The sequence below is a fragment of the Hyperoodon ampullatus genome (genome assembly GCF_949752795.1).
Source record: "Hyperoodon ampullatus genome assembly, chromosome: 10".
Classification (NCBI taxonomy): Eukaryota; Metazoa; Chordata; class Mammalia; order Artiodactyla; family Ziphiidae; genus Hyperoodon; species Hyperoodon ampullatus.
The window spans coordinates 73,369,578-73,390,267 of record NC_136923.1 but is presented as its reverse complement, the minus strand read 5'-3'; the positions used below and the strand labels follow the sequence as shown (position 1 = coordinate 73,390,267).

Sequence of the window (20,690 nt, the reverse complement as noted above, 5' to 3'; positions counted from 1 at the left end):
AGCAGAACCCTGGACACCTGGAGAGGGATCTCCCTCTTTGACCAAGGTGCTCCAGATGGAATGAGACAAAGCTCCCTGAGAACTAGAGGAGCCTGGGAGGGCTGCTTCTCTGGCCCTGTCTTATGTGGCATCTGCCAGGTATAACTAGAGGTGCGGGTGGGGGCTGTGTGCTCTGGGCAGGGTCCGCCTTCTCAGACCTGGTCTTCCCCCAGGAGCAGTTCTCTTCCTTTCCATCATAGAAACCACTAGGTGGCCTCCTTTCCAATTTTACAACTCTTTTTGCCCACTATCCCGAGAAAGTTCATCTAAAGGGCCCAGAGCTAAGAATGCTCCTTAGAAGACCAGAGAGAGAGAGAAAGACTGAGACAAGAGTGGCATTAATACTGTTGTCCCTGTCACTTGTTGTGTACATGATACCTATGATGAGAAGGAAACCACCAAAATGTTAACAGGCTCATCTCTGAGTCATGGGATCACCAGTGATTTTTTTATTTTTATTTGTTTTCAGATTTCTTTTTATTTATCTATTTGTTTATTTAGGCTGCTCTGGGTCTTAGTTGCGGCACGTGGAATCTTCATTGCGGCATGTGGACTCTTAGTAGCGGCGGCACGCATGTGGGATCTAGTTCCCCCGACAAGGGATTGAACCTGGGCCCCCTGCATTGGGAGCGTGGAGTCTCACCCACTGGACCACCAGGGAAGTCTCACCACTGATTTTTTAATCTTTGCTTTTTAAAAAAGAAATCTGTATTTTTAAAAGTGGTTCATAATGAACATATGTTGCTCACATAACCAGAGGATAATTATTTTTGAAAAAAGAATCAAATGGGACTTTTATTTCTCTTCTACCTAAAGTGATCAATTTATGGTGCATTGTAGGGGGAGAGGAGGGCTTGGATCTGCCTACTTTGATCAAGTTTTCCAGAACATATTATTTTGGGGGGGTGGGGGGCTTGGGGGCTGGAGGGCTCCTCCACTGAACTTGCTTGGGGCCCAGGCTGGAATCTGTGCCCTTGAAGAGTCCTCTCAGGCCCAGGGTTTGAAACGAAGAGGTCAAGGAGGAGATGGCAGCTCATCTTTCCATCTCTCCCTACTTACATCCTCCTCATTCTTTATGTGTGAGCACAAAAGCCAGCTCCTCTGTGAAGCCTTCTGAATCTCTGCAGAATTCATCTTTCCTGCCTCAGCACACTAACATCTTGCTTACGTGTTATATTAGTTTTCTATGTCACATAACAAATTACCACAAAGTCAGCAGCTTCAAAATATGTACATTTATTACCTCATAGTTTCTGAGGACGAGGAGTCCAAGCCTGGTTCAACAGGGTCCTCTGTCCAGGATCTCACAAGGCTGGAATCAAGGTGTTGTCTGGGCTATGTTTTCATCTGAAGGCTTGACTGGGGAAGAATCCACTCCCACCTCATTCAGGTCGTTGGTGGAATTCATTCCCTGTGGCTCTAGGACTGAGGACCCTGGCTTCCTGCTAGATATTGTCTGGAGGGCACTCTCGGGTCCTAGAGGCTGCCTAAAGTTTCTAGAAGCTGCCCACATTTCCTTGTTACATGGGCTCCTCAACACAGATGCTTATTTTGTCAAGCCAGCGAGGGGAATCTCCCTCTAATCTGCTAAAATGGAATTTTATATGATGGAACCTAATCAAGGGAGTGACACCCATCACCTTTGCCATATTCTGTGGAGTAGAAGCAAGTCACAGAGGGAGGGGATTGTACAAAGGCAGGAACAACAGGAGGTGGAAATCATTGGACGTCACCTTAGGGTCTATGACAGTCACACTTCTACGATAACATAGACACAACACTCATTTCTTTCTGGAATTATAAGCAGCTGTTTATTGCCAGCCTGCCCTCAGGAATCCAGCAAGTTCCCTGGGTAGAGACTACTGTCTTACTCATTTCTCAAAACCTCCCAGCACCTAGTACCACGGATTCCACATGGTCGTGTGCTGGTTATTCGGTTTGCCCCTCCCCACTCCTTCTCCACCTTTCTGGGTCTGCACTGAGCCCCAGGAGGCTGACCCCCGTGGACTGGATCACCTGGGCTCCCCAGCCCTCTGGCTTCAGCCTGGATTCGTCCATTGAGAAGCACTGGAAGGAGATTGGAGGATGGAAAGAGACAAGCTGGGTATCTGTTCCGCTCCCTCCCTGCTGGGTCACAGTTTGGGCCCCAGTTGTCTTCTTTGACCTTCAGCTACAGCTCCTGCCAGAACCCTCTCCAAGCTCCTGTGACAAAACCCCCTCCCTCTACCCCTCAGGCTTAGGGGTAAGAAAGGCCTCCCTCTGTTGCCACCCTCTGGGCATACCACCAGTCCCTTAACTGTGCCCGCTTCTCTGCGAATAGTCCCCTCATTAAACCCTCCCCAGTTACCTTTTTGAGATAACATTTGACTGACAGGGGCTTGAGCTCGATAAAACATTACTGAATGATTGAATGTATGCATGATTAAAGAAAGGATTAAAGAGAGCTAATGTAGGATGGAGCTCTTAGGTGTAAGACACCATGCTAAGCTCAATAAATAGGCTCATGACAGCCCTGTGGGGTGGGTGTTGTTATTTCCACGGGAGACAAGAGAAATTAGAGGCGAAACCAGTTGGATTCACCCAGTGGTGAATTTAACCACTGGCTCTCTGGAAAAAAAGAAACCCCTGTTTATAGGTGTTTGCTGGTTTCCGTAGTGTAAATACTTCCACCACGGCTGATTTCAAGCTACCAGCAAGAAGTCACTGGTTGAGGAGTTGGGAGATGTCCACAGTCAGCTGTCACAGGCCAGTCTGAGCTGGTGCCAGCAGGCCATTGGATCCAGGCCTGGGTGGCAGTGACCAGAACTCAGTCAGGCCATGAGTCAAGTGCACTCTGCCTTCATCCCCCTTCCCATGAACCATGGCCCATGAGTCTAACTAACCTCAGCGTCAGTTCTGCTGGACCAGAGGTGAGACGTGAGATGGGAAATCCATCCCTCGCCAACAAACTACAAGTCAGAAGAGGCAGTTTTATGTAAAACTAGGGCTGGAGAGGGGCCCCCTGGAGACCGGGTTCGCTCCCTACAGGACTTCCCTATTCTCCAGTGGCTGCTCCAACCCCATGTCATGGTCAGTTGATGTATCTCTTTCTTGTTGTTGGATGGCTTGCCAAGACTGGGCCACTGGGAGGGCATGGCCAGTATGGACTTTGCTTGGGACTCAGGCTCTGGAGGGGAGTTGGGGTTACTCTTGGGGTGAGGTGATGAGAATCAAGTCTTTCCAAGTCTTCAGGCACCTCTGGACATAACGTTGCTTATGACACCCCTGTGGCCTCAGTCTACCCACACATGGCCACCCATTCAGATGCCAGGGAAAGGAAGGACAAACTTTAATTGCTGCTGAGAAGTGAGACCTCCCTTTGCCATTGTTGACAGTGGGCAGGGCACAGCCGTCCTAGCCCAGGCACTTTCTGCTCCTCCAGGAGGGAGCAGCCCTTCCCCTCTGGGACCCAGGATCATGGGGGTGAGGGTGCAGGGTAGGGGGCTTCTGACTGGCACAGGCCTACGAGCGCCACGAGACCAGGTTGGCAGGAGGCACGTCGAAGTTCTTGCGGGTGTGGTCGGTGTCCCGGCTGTACAGGCAGCCGCAGGTAGGCTTCTGCAAGGTGTAGAAGGGGTTCAGGGTGTTGGAGTACTGGGAGGTGTAGAAATTGAGCCTGAACTTGTCCGGGTTCTGCCCCCTGGGGTCCACCACCACCGGTACATAGGCCGCCGCCAGAGTCTGTTCATGGTCCTGCTTCCACGACCGGGACAGGGGACAGTGTGGAGCCTTCACCTTTTTGCCTGATGGCGTCTTCGGCCCATGGCTGAGTACTGAGGGTTTCTGTGAGTCCTGGGAGGAAGGAAAGAAGGGGAGAGCTGGAGCATCGGACACCAGGACTTTGACCGCGAGGGCCAGAGGCAGGAGGGAGGGGACGGGGCACTGGTCAGAAGCCCACAGAGCCGCCCTGGAGCTCTGCTGGCCCTGGAGCCAGACACCACCAGGCAGGGAAAGGCCTTCAAGGTTCACTGACCTGACCCTGCTTCTACAGACCTCAGTTTGCTTCTTAAAGACATAGACCAGCTCAGAGGCTGCGAACCTGGGAGTTATTCCTCAAACCGCCCCCAGCCCCTGCCCCTTCCCCCTGCATCCAGTCTTTTTTTTTTTTTTTTGGCTACACTGCCGGCTTGCAGGATCTTAGGTCCCCAACCAGGGATTGAACCAAACACTAGGCCACCAGGGAACTCCTTTCCCATGCATCCAGTCTGTCCATCAATGGCCCCCACATCCTCCTCTCCCTGTCCTCTGCCACCGCTCCATCAGGCATCCATCCGCTCTCCCACAGGGTTACTCCAGCTTTCTACCAAGGCTTCTGCTTCCTCATCTCTTGCCTTTTCAGCCTGCGCTTCACACACACACCGAATTAATCTTTCCATATTAATGGCGAGAACGTATGGCTTGTCCTTAAAGCAACTTTTGCTCTCTGCTGCCCAGAAAATAAAAGCCAAGGCCCCCAGCCTGGAAGGCAAGACCTGTAAGGACAGGGCTTCCCCAATCCTGTATTCTAGCCACACGGTCTGCCTGTGACTTCCTGGTCACACCTGGTCCTTCCAGGTGTCACATCTTAGCTCAGGCTGTCCCCCCAGACTAGTGTGTCCTCACTCCCACCCATCAGGGAAACTTTCCTGTTCAGCCCTGAGCCCCTTAAAAAGCAGTGTCTCTTACCCTTACCCTTGACATAGCAGCCTCTAAAATCCTATTCCTTCTCTTACTCCAGACCAAGGCATTGAGTGAGCACTCAATAACTATTGGTTCAACAGAATTGGATTCCAGTAAGGGGTTGCTGGCCTTCCAGCCAGCCAGCCCATTCTAAGTAACCTCTCATTGTTACAGAGTGTGTCTTCTACCCAACAATGCCTGCTCTACTTAACCACTCTTGGTTGATTGGGTATGGAGGTCCACCCTCCTGGGAGGGCCCCGTGGCCACCTCTAGCACATGGTACTGACATTTATCGGCTCCTCTGTCCACCACACGCCTTGGCCATCCTGTGACCGAATCGTCGTACTTACCTTTGAACTCCCCACACGATCTCCCAGCTACTGGATGCCCTTCACTAGGGATCTTCATAGCCGTGACGGTCCAGCCCAAAGGATGAGACGCCTGAGTGTCAGGCGGCTCTGTCCCACTCCCCCAGGCTCCAAATCTCAGGGGAACCCATCTCCTCTCTGCTGAGGCCCCAGGGAACTGGGAGGGAATCCCTAGCTGCAGAGCTACTAGAAGCTGAACCCCTGCCTTCTTACAAAAGAAACCCCCTATACCCAAGTCGTAATGTACATTCTTTTGCATTTAATTTACAAACTATTTGCCCAACTCAGACTTGCCCAGGGCTTTTCTCCAAGGCAGTCTCTGCTCCCATAGTTTCCTACCCAGCACTATATGTGCCCTCAGCTTTGCACTTCAAAATTCTCCCTATCCTTCCAAGCCAGCAGCCCTCATGACACCTCCTCCAGGAAGCCTCAGATGCTGCAGTCTCTGCCCCCATCTCACCCTCCTCTGGGCCTTCAGGCCCTCCTCTTGGGATGTGGTCCTTTGCTGGGCTGGGACTAGGGTGAGGCAAGGGTGTACATTTTAAGGAGGTACTCACACTCAGACTCGTGCAAGGGCATGGTGAGTGGCTTCCTTACAATATTTTGCGCCCTATTTTGCTGTGCTTGCCTCATCTTAATCCCAAATTGTGGTCCTTCCGGGCTCTTGCTAATGTCCCAACAGCCCGTAAACTGCTCCCAGCGGTCAGGACCACATCCTATTCACCTGTGTCCCTGGGGCTTAACCCAGTGCTGGCACAGAGACAAGCTGGAGAGAGGGATGGGTGCACGAGCCATCAACAGCCTTCCCAGACTCGTCCAGGCTCAGCCTTGGGACGCAGGATTACAAGCAGAGGGGCAAGCACTGGAAATGAGGTATAACAGTGATAATCAACGATCGTTTTTCACCGCCATTTAGGAGCCCTGCGCCAAACTCTTTAAGTGGATTTTCTCTGTGAATCCTCACATTAACCCTTTAAGGAAGGTATATTATTAGCCCCATTTGTAATTGAGAAAACTGAAGTAAGGAGGTTATTCCCATGTTTAGGGTCACGTGGCTGGTAAGGAGCCAGGCTGCAATGGGAACCCAGGCCTGGCTGACCCCAGGGACCACACCCTGTACTCCACAGCGTGTACTGCCATATCCACAGCACTGTGGGGCAGGGCCTGCCGATCATTTCTGTCCTCATTCTGTCACCTTGCTGAGCCCTTGCCAGGGGTGCTGGGCGGCAGGCGTACAGTCAAGGTGGCCCCTCCCCAGCCCTCAGGCTCACTGGTGAGAGAGGGCAGCCCAGTGCCTCAGTTTGGCAGGGACACTCTGGGGTTTTGAATGCTGGATTTGGGTTCTGGGTCTGTGGACCCTGCACAGACAGGATGGCACACCGCGAGTGTGAGGTTTATTCTATGAATTATCTCTTAGTGCCGCTGAGGACGTGACATCGGTTGCTCCATCCTTTCATGCAAAACTATTCCTGAGCTCCTCTTGTAAACCAGGCTCTGGGTGTGGAAGTAACAAAGGCACTACACATATGAACACAAATATGAAGCCCTGGGGAGCAGGGTTCCTAGGTCTCGGCACCACTGACACTTTGGGCTGGATAAATCTTTGCGGTGGGGCTGTCCTTCAATGAAGGATGTTTAGCATCAGCTCTGGCCTCTGCCCACTAGATGCCAGTAGCCCCCGCTCCCAATTGTGACAGCCAAGAATGTCTCTCGCATTGCCAGTGCCTCCTGAGGGCGGTGAGAATCACTGATGTAGAGTCCATGACAAGTTCTATATCCTCAGTGTTGAGGCTGACGGCCTGGCCCTGCAGAATTTTCCTTACCTGGGCCACAGAAGTGGCTTGGGTTTTTCCCATGTTAAGCATGATTCTGGGGACTTCCCTGGTGGCGCAGTGGTTAAGAATCTGCCTGCCAACGCAGGGGACATGGGTTCGAGCCCTGATCCAGGAAGATCCCACATGCCGCGGAGCAACTAAGCCCCTGCGCCACAACTACTGAGCCTGCATGCTTCAACTACTGAAGCCCGCGTGCCTAGAGCCCATGCTCCGAAACAAGAGAAGCCACCACAATGAGAACACCGTGCACTGGAACGAAGAGTAGCTCCCGCTCGCCACAACTAGAGAAAGCCTGCAAGCAGCAACAAGGACCCAACACAGCCGCCCCCCCCAAAAAAAAAAGCATGATTCTGAGGTTCTGGTCCTCCTGACACCACGGGAAGGCTCATCCTGTGGCCATAGAGGTGAAGGAACTGCAGAGGCCCCACCCCCTACCAGCCCCTGCTCCCCAGCAGTCTTGGCCACCTGGACCCTGCACCTGAGGCTCGGGAGCTGGTGTGAGGGGTGACAGAGGCATGTGCTTTCAGAAGTGTTGGTGGGTGGGGATCTTCCTACAGGGGGAAGGGCAACGCTCTTTGCTAACAGGATTGAGGATCTACCAAGTGCTAACCACTCAGCTCTGCAAAAACCCCGAAGAGCCATTTTGAGATGTTACCCCCATCTTTCAAATGCAGAAACTGAGGCTCAGAGGAACCTAAACTTTGCCTAAGTTCACACGGTTAGTGAGTGGCGTGTAAGAACCTTGAAGAAGTCGCAGGACTAGTGACCAGTTCGTGCAGGAACCAGGATTTGAATCTTCCCCTCCCTCTCCACCCCAGCCCAGGCCCTGAGTCTCCCGTAAGTTATGCCCCAGCTGCTGCTGCTGCCTCTACACTTGGGGCCCTGGTTAGGGGGACCCAGGACCCCCAGGACATCCAGGGACGAGACCCACACAGAAACCGGGGCAGAGGGACAGCCCCGGGGAAGGGGAGAGGGAGGAGGAAGAGAGAAAGGAGGAGGAGGGGGAGTGGAAGAGGAGATGGATGGGGGAGGAGGAGAAGGAGGGGGAGGGGAGGGGGAGGGGGAGGAGGAGGCCCAGGCAGTCCCAGCCTTGCCCTGCCCCTTCCGGGGGCCCAGCCAGGCTCCAGGCGACTAAGCTCAGAGGGCTGAGAACACCCCATCCGGCCAGCTCTGGAGGGAGGGTGGGGCCCGACTGCATATTTTCCAGGTTAACATCTGGTTTCATTTAACCATCTCCTCCCCTCTCAGGAGATCCTCCCTGTCAAATGCACAGCGTGTGTGTGTGTGTGCGTGTGTGTGTGTGTGTGTGTGTGTGTGTGTGCGACTAGAGAAGTGGTTCACAACTGGGTGTATTCCCCGCTCCCAGGGGACAGTTGGCAATGCCGGGAGGCATTTCTGGTGATCACTACTGGGGGTGCTACTGGTGTCCAGAGGCCAGGACGCTGCTAAACATCCCACACTGCACAGGTCAGCACACAGCCACACATCCCCACCCCCCGGCCCCGCAAAGAATGATCGGCTCACAAGGTCCGTAGTGAGTACCAAGGTTGAGAAAACTGGTTTAGCGGTTGAAGGAAGATCCCCATCTCCCCTATCTGCTTCCTGCAGCCTTAAGCCTCCCATTCCTCCTGTTCTATGGGGGATGGGGGTGGGGCAATGAAGCTTAAAGGGCAAGGAGAGGGTCCCACCAGCCCCTTCCCTCCCTTCTGAATCTCACTACCCTGTTTCAATTGGGTTTTGAGTTAGAGCCAAAAGAAGGAATCTGACCCCCTCCCTCTATGACTTCCACCAAGGCCTTTTAGATATACAGTGTATACGTTTTCCCCTTATACCAGGATGTAGAATGGGGAAGAGAGAGACTCAAAGGTGCCACTTTCTGAGTAGGGCAAGAAGACCCCATTGTGATATGTCTGTCCTCCCAAATACTTCAGGCCCCCATCTGCTGGCCTAGCCCATGCCTGACACTCCACCATTAGCACCTCGCTTTTTCACAGAAGGCCTGTGCCCTGTGAAAGTGCAAACAGCATTGGGTGAGGCAGCTGGTGAAGGCTCCCAGGGCACCTGGTACTGGAAATGTGCCTGGCCTTTGAAGTTTGAAGGCTGAGCTCAGGACCGGACTCTGCCCTTACAGGTCAGGCATCCTTGGGCAAGTCGCTGAACCTCTTTGAGTTTTACTTGCCTCATCTGCAAAATGGGGCTAATAAGGCTATCTACTGCACCAGCTTGTGGTGGGGGGAGTGATGAGTCGAGGGAGCTGTAAAAGCAAATGGTAATTATCATCAGCCTCTTCCAGCTCCTACACCGAGGTGTCGACACACTCCCCTGAATCTTTATGAGCACATACTTGACTGCGGTGGGGACAAGGGGGACTTTGAAGGGAGTCAATGGGAAGGCCTAGAGGGGGCCTCAGCTCCCTCAGGAGGCTGTGTAGCAGGATGGCCTGGAATTTAAATTCCAGCTCCACCACCCACTAGGTACCTGCTCTTCCGCGATTTATTTATTTTTATTTTTTATTTTTTTTGCCACACCGCACAGAGTGCAGGATCTTATTTCCCCAACCAGGGATCGAACCTGTGCCCACTGCAGTGGAAGCATGGAGTCTTAACCACTGGACCACCAGGGAATTCCCCCAGTAGTTTATAATACGCTGTGCCTGTTTTCCCATCTGTGAAGTGGGAATCACAAGAGAATCTATCTCATAGGGTTACCTTGAGTTAATGAGATATTCTCGGCAAGGTACATAATAGACCTCTTCAGCACTCAGTAAACGTTTGCCAGCATTATTACTTGTCACAAGTTTGCCTAGGTGGTGGGGCCGTGCACACTAACAGTCCAGGAAGCCTCTCGGGGAAGTGAAGGGGCAGAAACCAGAGGAACTGATGGTGGCCCACTCCTGCCTGCCTCCCCCTCCTCCCGGGAGACAATGACAGCTCCACAGTTGGGGAACAAGAGTCAGGCAGTGTCACTGGCACCTAAGCCTTTTGTAAGAGGCCTTCAGCTCCCAGCCGCACAGGTGGGCCTGGCTGGGGCCTTCATGCTCCTTTCTGCCAATCAAACTTCTTGTGACCTTGGGCTGCCCTGATCCAACACTGTGATGTCATCCTACCTGGGACATCCTTGACCAGGGCCTCCCTTGGTGATGAGATGGAACTTCTGGTGGCCAGGGGCTCCAGAGGTTTTCAGGGACTCTTAAGAGGGTACTGGGATGCCAAGTTAGGGAGAATTATATGGGGCTGGGGGCATTGTGACCCCTCTCTGACAACACAGTTCCTTCTATCTTGCTAAGGAGATACAGGGGCAGGGCTGAGGGCTGAAGTTTCAAGGTCTGGATGGGTCTTACAACCTTGATACTGACTCACTCTGCACTTCCTTCTTCCCACAGTTCCCAGGACCTTTGAGCTGTGGGTAGTGGGGTGAGTGGAGAGAGGAGGAAAGCACTCTAGTTATTCAGGTGCCTCCAGCAGTCCTAATATTCCTCCAGGCACCCTCATGTTTCTCGTGATTTCACAAGAAATCACTGGCAGGGAATAAATGTACCCAGCCAACTCTCCATTCCCTTTCTTCCTCTCTTTCTATCTGCCTTCTAAAGTACAGAGATGGGGCTTCCCTGGTGGCGCAGTGGTTGGGAGTCCGCCTGCCGATGCAGGGGACACGGGTTCGTGCCCCGATCTAGGAAGATCCCATGTGCCACAGAGCGGCTGGGCCCATGAGCCATGGCCGCTAAGCCTGTGTGTCCGGAGCCTGTGCTCTGCAACGGGAGAGGCCACAACAGTGAGAGGCCTGCGTACCGCAAAAAATAAATAAATAAAAAAATAAAAATAATAATAAAGTACAGAGATGAAGGATGGGTGGATGAATAGATGGATGGATGGATGGATGGATGGGTGGATGGATGGATGATGGATGGACACATGAACCCATGGATGGACAGACAAAGGAGTGGGAGAGTGGATGGGCAGGTGGATGGATGTGGGCAGGTGGATAGATGGTGGATGGGCAGACCCTCCTGATTTGAGCCCTGGTCACCTTCTTAGTCTCATCTCTTGCTATCTTTTCCCTCACTCTATGCAGTAACTACTTTCTTAAACGTGCTCTGGGACTTCCCTGGTGGTCCAGTGGGTAAGAGTCTGTGCTCCCAATGCAGGGGGCCCAGGTTCAATCCCTAGTGGGGGAACTAGATCCCGCATGCATGCCACAACTAAGAGTGCACATGCCGCAACCAGAAGATCCTGCATGGCAACTGAAGATCCCGCATGCCGCAACGAAGATTCCACGTGCCACAACTAAGACCTGGTGCAGCCTAAATAAACATATATATAAATATTTTTTTTAAATGCCCTGCCCTCTCCCCTCTAAGCCTTTGTATTCAATATTTGCTGTTCCCTTTCCTGGACCACTTCAAACAGGGGGTTAGGAGATGAAGGGATGGATGGATAGGTGAGTAGACAGGTGGCTGGGTGGGGTGGCCATGGCTGAGTGGATGGGCAGACGGTCAATGTGCGGATCGATGGTGGGCTGCTGTGGTATAGAGGATGGGCTTGCAGGCCCAGGAGCCAGACTTGCTGAGCTTGAATCCTGGCTCTACCATTTTACCAATTTTGTGACATTGGGCAAGTAATTGACCTCTCTGTACTTCTGTGTGCTCATCTGTAAAATGGTTGGGCTAAAGGTCCCTAACTAATAGAGTTGGGCAAAACACTTAGGACAGTACCTGGCACAGAGTGAGCACTCAGTAACTATTAGCTTTTATTATGTTTGGGTGGGTAATTGCTTTGAGGGGTAGGTGGCTGAATGGGCTGTCCTCTCCCCATCTTCAAAACCTGACCCCTCCCCACACACACCTCCTTAGGGTCCCGCCTCCCCAACACCAGACTTGGTGGGCGCCTTCCAGGAATGTGTCAGAAATGCAGGAGTGCCCTGGGCTTCTCCCTGGGTCAGTGGGGGAGGAAAGGCGGAGGCCCAGGGTGGCAGAGGCAAAGCAAGGTGGTGACTTCCTGCCCTCAGCCCACTGGCTTGGGCTGGGCCCAGGACTTGCTTCCTTCCTGGAACTGTGTCAGCACCGACTGTCGGGCACGGGGTAGACTTTGGGGCCCACAGGCAGATTGGGGGTTGAGGTGTGGATGACTTGTGCGCTCTGCTCAGATTGTGAGATCTGAGGTAATGACCATCAATCTGAGGTAATGACCATCAGGTGTGAGCCCTGATGGTAATGACCCCTAATTTCTGAGGAGGCTGGGAGAGGCCAGGAGGGGAGGCAGGCAGGGAGGAAGGGGAGGAGGAGCAGTCCTGCCGGAGCCTCTGTTCAGGGATCTCCAAGGCTCTGGGCAGATGATATCTTGCTTGGGAGAGGGTGGGGAAGAGGGAACGGGAGCTTGGAGCAGGGCCTGCTGCATGGTAGGTGCTGAGTTATATTGTTATTATCATTTCTAAGCCCCAGACAACACTGAATCCGTCCTGCCTCCTGGAAGCCCACCCTTTCTGACTTCTCTGCCACACTCCCAGTGTGAGCTCATTTTATTCCTCATCAAAATTCCTGGAAGGTGAGGACTGTGATCTGTACCCCACAGCGCTCAGTGGGTGTTTGGGAAGGATGGGGAGAGCTAGTGAGACTCAGGGCTGACTTGTGGAGCCCAGAAAGATCCAGAGACCACCCCCACCCCTTGCCACACACACACCTCTGCTGTTGAGGTGCAGGCATGTGGCTTTCAGGGTCCTGCTACTGCCTTGCAGGCTACTTAGAGGCAGCCTGCTTATTTAAACATCCTCTCCACTCCTCCTTACCTGCTGTGTGATTTGGTCAAATTACTTAACCTCTCTGATCCTTACTTGCGTTTCCCTTGTTGGACTTCAAGTACAGGTGGCTGAATTATTCCTACAGCTCACTTCATGGTGCATTATCACCACTGGTCCATGAAGTCCTCCTCTCTTGTTGTATTAATTTTCCCTCTTTATCTCCAGTCTCCAGCCATGCTCTCCATCCACCCCCACCAGAGGCAACCATTCAAAAGTGCTTAATGAGTATCTTCTTGTTCATGTGTCTGCAAAATATATATTGTTGTTTTGTGTGCAAGTAGTGTTCATTTATGTAAGTGGTTTTGTGTATTTTAGATCTCACTCTTTTGTTTACTTTGATCGCTGTATTCTGTTTTTTAAGATCCATCTGCGTTGCTATATGAGCATCTAGTTACTTGCTTCCAAATGCTGTGTATCCCTTCTCCACCCAGGTGTCTCCAATTCCCCATCCCCAAAAACAGCACTGCAATGACATCACATCCATGTCCCCTTATGGACCAGGGTGAAGGTTTCTTTGGGGCCTACTCCTAAGACAGAATTGACTGGTCATAGAGAATGAGTAGATGTCATTTGAAATCTTCTTTTCTCCATCCATAAAATGGGTGTATTGCCCCTTCCTTGCAGGGCTGACTTGATGGTAGTGGCTTAGTGCACATAATCCACTCGGCCCCCGTGTCTGACACAGAAAAGATGCTCAGTGAATGGCAGTTGCAGCTGCTGATCCTTCCAGGTCTCAGGGAGAGATAGAGAGAGAGACACACACACACACACACACAGAGACAAGCTGGACCCAGGAGAGGTTGCATGGAAACGCACCCAGGGCTCAAAGTCCCCATTCAAGTGTTGGTCTCCAGAACAAGTGAGAAGTGTTGTGGGGCTGTGCTGATTCCTAGAGGGTAGAGACTGATCTTGAAGGCTAGACCTCCCACACCAGAGCACAGGACTGGTGCAGAGGAGACAGCCATGCCCAGGAAATGCTTCCTGTATCCCAGTGCTCACCTCACTTTCCTCAGAGACCCCCTGTACAGGAGGGCCAGACAGCCTCATATGCTGTTCTGCCTCTGCTCTGCAAGCCAATGAGCACTTTAACGAGATGAGAAACTACACCTGAGTATTGGAGCCTGCCATCCCATTTTACAGATGGAGAGACTGAGGCTCAGGAAGGCTCCATGGTCTCACGGGAGGTTAGGGGCAGAAGAGCCACTAGACTCCACATCTCCACACACCACCACCACCCCCATCCAGTGTTCTTTTAAAAAAGAAAATGTATTCCATGCTAAATTATGTTCTTTATTATTTGTAGAATTTTAAGTTAAAACAAATGATCTACCAACAGAGCACATTACTGAAAAGTAAAAATCCCACATGTAATCCTGGCATTCCCCCTGAGCCATCTCCACAGTCTTGTTTCCTGCTAACCCCTGACCATTCACAAATACACTTTATCTATGTGTAGTCACAATCTACATGAAATTTTGTTTTTTGCTTTTGTACTTAACAATCTTTTTTTTTAACATAGACACATGATTTCAGATGGTGGGATATGTTTTACAATGGGATGTTTTTGTCTGGCCTTCGAGGTAACCTTGTAGACACCTGCCCCACCCTGTCTCCTGGGCCCCGGTGTAATTTTCCTTCTTGAGGTTCTTTGTAGAATTGGTGCTGCTCTTGTGCAGACTCTCGAGGCCTCTGTTCTGTCTTTGCTATTCTCTGTTTAGCGTCTCCATGCCCAAAGTCAGGGTAGGGAACCGGGGCAGGAGCACGTAGGTACTAAGTAATCACCATGAGTCAAGACTCTCTGCTGGGCATCTTAACCCTTTATCTCGTTGAATCTCATAAAAACTACATTAATAGCCCCTGTTTTACAGATGAACAAACTGAGGCTCAGAGAGGGAGGTGGTAACTCAGCCAAGGTCACACCCTTGCTAAACAGCACAGTCAGGATTCAAACCTATTCCCTAGCAAGGGTCTTTCCCACTATGCCATGGTCCCATCCACAGAGCCCACGGTTACAAAGGGAAATGAGTCTCTCCCCAGCACCCCCTAACACACCACTCCCTACCCAGGGCTGGACCTTGGATCCTCACACTCTTAGGCACCAGGTAATGACCCTGACCCACTTCTCAGGATGTAGGATTCCACACCAGCAAGACTTTCTCTCAGCCTGATCACATCTCCTGGCACCTGCCCAGCCCAGAGGAAGGCCGAGGTTGGGGGGACTGAAGCCCATCCTGCCCTGCAGGCTGAAGGGGACCGTTTCAGGAGCTGGTCTGGTAGAAGGTGTCTCCAGCCTGGAACACGGGGCTGGACGAGGTGAGCTGCAGCTCAGTGGCATGTGGGAGTTGGCATGACGGGAGTTTTGACTTTTGCCCCTGCAGAGCTAACCGCAGAGACCTGGGTCTGGGAATGAGGTGATTCTCAGGGTCTCTCAGCCTGCCTTCCCCCAAGCCAGGCGTGTTTGGCTTTGTTGGAGGAGAGACCACAGCTCTGATAAAGGCCTGGCTGGGTCTCTGGGGAGACTGCACCTGCCAGGCCCTCATCTCACCCCACATTCCAGAACCGGCCAGTAAAGTTGGCTCTTGGAGGTGACTTAAGTCATTGCTGAGCCGAGATTTAATTACAGGATTGGGCTTTTGGCTTTTTCGAGGGGAGCCTGTTATTTGGCTGTTTCTTTTCCTGGGGGAGCAGGTGTGAGGTGCTGTCATTAGACGGAGCGGGGCTACAATGGTCTGGGGGGCTGAGCTGGACAGAGAATCAGGCCCCAAGCCTGCTCCAGGGAACTCAGCCTCCAAAGCTGCCAGAAACTGCCCACCCCTCACGCAACAACATGGGAGTGGAATCTGGGTGAAATGGGTGGTGTAAGGGCAGGGAGAGCCCTGCTGTCCAGACTCAGCAGCCTCAAACCCTTCTGGTGTTCATGGGTCACTCTCGTTCCCCCCTTTCCTCCATCCCCAACCAAAACTAACCCCAAAAGCAAGGGGACCAGAAGGAGGAGAAATGAACAAACACTTGAGGAGTGGCCCCTGGGTGCCAGGCCCTGTGCTGGCACTTCACATCCTTTATCTTATTTAATCTTCTTAACAACCCTCAGATGGGGGTACTGTTATTACTCCCATGTTACAGATGAGGAAACGGGCACAGAGTTCTTGTTGTTGTCATTTTTTCTACTTCCCTATATGCAAGCTGTTTACCAAGCCCTTCCTTTCTTCCTAAGAAATGTCCCACAAACTAACAACTTTACTTTCTGTTTCTACCACTGGCTCGCGTGTCCACATCCCCTCCTGCTTGAATCAATACCAACTGATTAACCAATTAACCGATCAATTACGCAGCCTCTCTTAGCCCCTCAGCCTACACTTTCTCCTTCTCCTGGCCCTTCATCCAGCTGCTAGATGATCCTTATACACAGCTGTTACCACCAGTCACCCTTGCCTGCTCCGTTGCCTGGTAACCACTGACTCTAGGCCTGAGCTTCTCAAACCTTAACATGCTCTTGAATCACTTGGGGGTCTTGTTAAAATACAGATCCTCTGCTGGGTACCTTAATGCAACAGCTCACTGAATCTCATAATGGCCTTAAATTAATAGCCTGTTTCACAGAAGAACAGGCGGAGACCCAGAGAGCTTGCCCAACATCTGGAATGGAGCCAGAGATCCTACATTTCTAGTAAGATCCCAGATGATGCAGAGGCTGCTGGTTCGTGGTGGTCCACACTTCTAGACTAAGCTCTCCTGCTGAGTTATTTTTTTCTTTAAAATTTTTTTAAATTAATTAATTTATCTATGGCTGTGTTGGGTCTTCGTTTCTGTGTGAGGGCTTTCTCTAGTTGTGGCAAGTGGGGGCCACTCTTCATTGCAGTGCGCGGGCCTCTCACTATCGCGGCCTCTCTTGTTGCAGAGCACAGGCTTCAGACACGCATGCTCAGTAGTTGTGGCTCACAGGCCCAGTTGCTCCATGGCATGTGGGATCTTCCCAGACCAAGGCTCGAACCCGTGTCCCCTGCATTGGCAGGCAGATTCTCAACCACTGCGCCACCAGGGAAGCCCCTTCTTTAATTTTTAAACAGCAAATATATTTACCATCGTTTGAAAATTAGAAACTGTAAAAAGGTGTTCAGTGAAAATTCTCCCTCCCACTCCATTTGCCCAGTTCCCCCCACTTCCCCCCAGTAACTACTTTTACTAGTTTCTTATGTATCTTTCCATAGTTTCTCTGTGCCAATACAAGCAAATATGATCATACTTATCCTGCCCCAAATGGTAACACACACACACACACACACACACATACACACACGGTTTTGTCAACAGTTTATCAGTTTATCTTGTAGATAACTGGACACAGTCGGCTGACTCATTCATTTTTAGAGTTGCATTATTTTTCCATTGTGTGAATATGCCATAATTCATTTAACCAGTCATTGTTAGCTGGACAATCTGGGTTGTTTCCAATTTCACCAGCTGGCCTTTTTAAGCCCATCATACCCTGGCCAACCTTGCTGTGACCTCCCTTCCATCCCCCAATTCCCAGCTCCACCATCCTGAGTCCCTGCAAAGGTCTTTGCTCCTCCTACATGCCCCCCCCCGCCCTGATCCTCCAGCCCACCCTGATTGCCCCTCCTCTGAATCTCTGTTAATTCCATTGTTAGTCTCCCCCTCATCATTTACCTCCCCACCCTTCATCTCTCCATGTGTCTCTCCCTGTCTCCCCAAATAGACTAAAGCAACTTGAACTCAGGAACCATGTCTTTGATTTCTCTGGATCCTTCACAGCCCAGAGCTGGGCACACAGCGGTTCTCAAGAATATTAGTTATATGGTGGAAGTTGTACATGAATGGAGCCACTGGATGGTGGCTCTGCTGGGGATGGTTCAGGGTGTAAGAGCCCAGGAGCAATCCAAGGTGGGAGGGGCCTTGTACCTCAGAGGTCTCCTAGAAGGAAGCCCCTATCTCATGCCTGAGTGTCTAGAGCACTTCGGTGGGTTGTGATGATGTCCAGGGTGTGATGGGGCATCTGGGGTCCCCTTGTGCCCTTCCTGTGTGGACAGTGGGAGGAACCATGATGTGGAGATGGGGGGTGGAGGGACAGATCATATGGGTATGTGTGGATGCCCTAGAATGGGCATCCTTCTGGTCTCTATTAATATCTTTGTCATCCTTCAGAGGCCAGCTCACGTCTCAATTCTTCCAAGAAGCCTTCCTGGACTTCTCCAGCCCACGCTGGCCTCCCCTCCTCTGAATTCCTGTTGTGTATGTATTAGTGACAGCAGTCCTGTTCTGTACTTGGTCATCATGGTCTGCCTCCTTGAATCATGTAAACCCAGCTTCCTGATGAGACCCCAAGATCCTCCATGGTAGAAATAAGACTTCTATAATCCTCTTCTATCCCCAGTTATCACAAACCCCGAGCACGGCACCAGGCAACTGGGACAGCCTCCACAAATACTCCTTGAATGAACAGGAGTGCCACAGGAGTGGGTGGGGTAGGACAAGGTTGACCACAGGCGTGTCACCAACCAAGAACATTTGGGAAACACGAGTGTTTTTAAAGATGCTCTGTCCCCCAATCTGTTCCTCAGTTTGGGAAAACAATGACCTCACAGCCACAAGACTTGAGGGCCCTTCTCATCCTGTCCCTTGACACTGGGGGGACTTTTCAAAATGTTACTGTCATGAAAAACAAACAAAAGCAGGGGACTGCCCTAAATTAAGAAATTAAAGGAACATGATGAGCAAATGCAATTTGTGAACCTTGATTGGACTGTGGACTGGAAAAAAATCAAAAACTAAAATGACATCTTGGGGGGATAATTGGGAAATTTTTAATGTGGAGTATATTTCAGATGTTAATAGTGTATCGATGTTAAATTTCTGAGTGTGATAACTGTATTGAGGTCATTTAGGAGAATGTCCTTATTCTTAGGCAATGGATACTGAAGTAGTGGTGGGTGTGGGGAGATGTGCCATGATATCCACACCTTTCAACTGTCAGTAAAAAGAAAATGAAAAGTGTGTGTGGTGTGTGTGTGTGTGTGTGTGTGTGAGTACAGATGGTCATTTTACTAGTCTTTCAGATTTTTCAGGATGAAAAGTTGAAGGGAAAATATCTGGTACAAAGAGCAGTGCCACCCCAACTGTCTGGGAGAAAGAGGAGGAGAAATGCAACGGGGATTCTGATTGGGTAGCTCAGGGGAAACACTCTATCTGTGACTTGATCGCCCCCCACCCAGCCTTCCACCCCTGCTACCCAGAAAGCATCCAAATCTAACCCCTTGCACTGACTCTCCCCTACTCTCTGCATCTTTCACACAGTCTCCCAGGTCCTCATCTGATGGGACCTCCCCTGGTGGACAGCCACGCCCAGCCTAGCTAGTATAGAACTTGAAGCAACTTAAAGGTTCACAGCTCGTCTCCCTGGAGAATGAACTGAACCTCTGTGGACTTGACCCACCTGGAGTTTTTAGAAATTACATCCACTTAGAGGATGAAAGGGACCCCTTGTACACCGTTGGTGGGAATGTAAACTGGTGCAACCACTATGGAAAACAGTATGGAGTGTCCTCAAAAAAATAAAAATAGAACTACTATATGATCCAGCAATTCCACTCCTGGGTATATATCCGAAGAAAATGAAGAAACTAATTCAAAAGATACATGCACCCCAATGTTCACAGCAGCATTATTTACAATAGCCAAGATATGGAGGCAAGCTAAGTGTCTATCAACAGATGAATGGATACAGAAGATATTTCATTTATATATATACATATAAATGTGTATATACATACACACACACGCACACACACACAATGGAATAGTACTCAGCCATAAAAAGAATGAAATCCTACCACCTGCAACAACATGGATGGACCTAGAGGGTATTATTCTTATTAAAATAAGTCAGACAGAGAAAGCAAATACTGAATGCTAACACTTATTTGTGGAATCTAAAAAATAAACCGAATGAATATAACACAACAGAAACAGACTCACAGATATGGAGAACAAACTAGTGGAGGTGGGGAGAAGGAAGGAAAGAAGGACAAAACAGAGGTAGAAAATTAAGAGGCACAAACTACTATGTATCAAATAAATAAGCTACAAGGACATATTGTGTAGCACAGGGAATATAGCCAATATTTTATGATAACGTTAAATGGTATATAATCTATAAAAATATTAAATCACTATGTTGTACACCTGAAACTAATATAATGTTGTAATTCAACTATATTTCAATTAAAAAATATATATTCACTTAGCTTCACAGAAAAAGAAAAAGAAAAGGAATTTGGTGTTTAAAAAAAATGCCAAGATTTAGTCATCCTACATGCTTTTTGGAGCTCTGTCAATGAGGATATTTTCCGCCCTAGTCATCAGATCGGGACACTAGTTTTTTGCTTTTTTATTTATTGCTTTTACCTTTTTTTTTTTTTTATGGGCACTTCCTTACAAGCTTGGAAGATTCCTGGCCCACATTTCTGAGGGCCCCTAGAACCCTTCAGCGCGCGCGCTGTGGCCAGCCACTTCCCCAGTGCTGGGCGCAAGAGTCGTTTCCGAAGTTCCGTGTCGACGTGGTCACGCACCTCCTGAGAAGCTGGGAACGGGCCTGCCCCCTCCCTTCCCCGGGGGACGAGGGGTGGAGGAGGGGGGCCGGGAGGCGACCCGGGGGAGGGGGCGGGTCGTCTCCGCGGCTGGGCGTGGGCTGGGCGAGGTCTCGGGCCCACCGGGCCCCGCCAACAATGGCCAGTTGTGGAAGGAGGCGGCAGGAATGCGGCCGGGGGAGTCGGGCGGCGGGCCGGCGGGGCGGGGCCGGGTCGCAGCCTCAGCCTCTTACCTGTTCAGGTAGCTCGCATTTCCCGGCGAGCGGCGGCGCCCGCAGCACCTGTCTCCCGTTGCGCGGGCGGGGAGGACGGCGCGGGGCATGGCCTGGTAGAGGCCCCTGGGGAGACGGTG

At 50.9% G+C, this 20,690-nt stretch overlaps 1 protein-coding gene across 1 annotated transcript; it reads right to left on the bottom strand.

Moving 5' to 3' along the window:
• Positions 1 to 3,345: 3,345 nt before the first annotated feature.
• Positions 3,346 to 20,660, bottom strand: CIMIP3 (ciliary microtubule inner protein 3; the record flags this gene model as incomplete). The annotated part of the gene is made up of 4 exons (XM_079712643.1): positions 3,346 to 3,870; positions 5,567 to 5,622; positions 20,212 to 20,354; positions 20,572 to 20,660. 4 exons carry the CDS (start codon positions 20,658 to 20,660, stop codon positions 3,541 to 3,543), a joined length of 618 nt encoding a protein of 205 aa, XP_079568769.1. The 3' UTR covers positions 3,346 to 3,540.
• Positions 20,661 to 20,690: the final 30 nt, after the last annotated feature.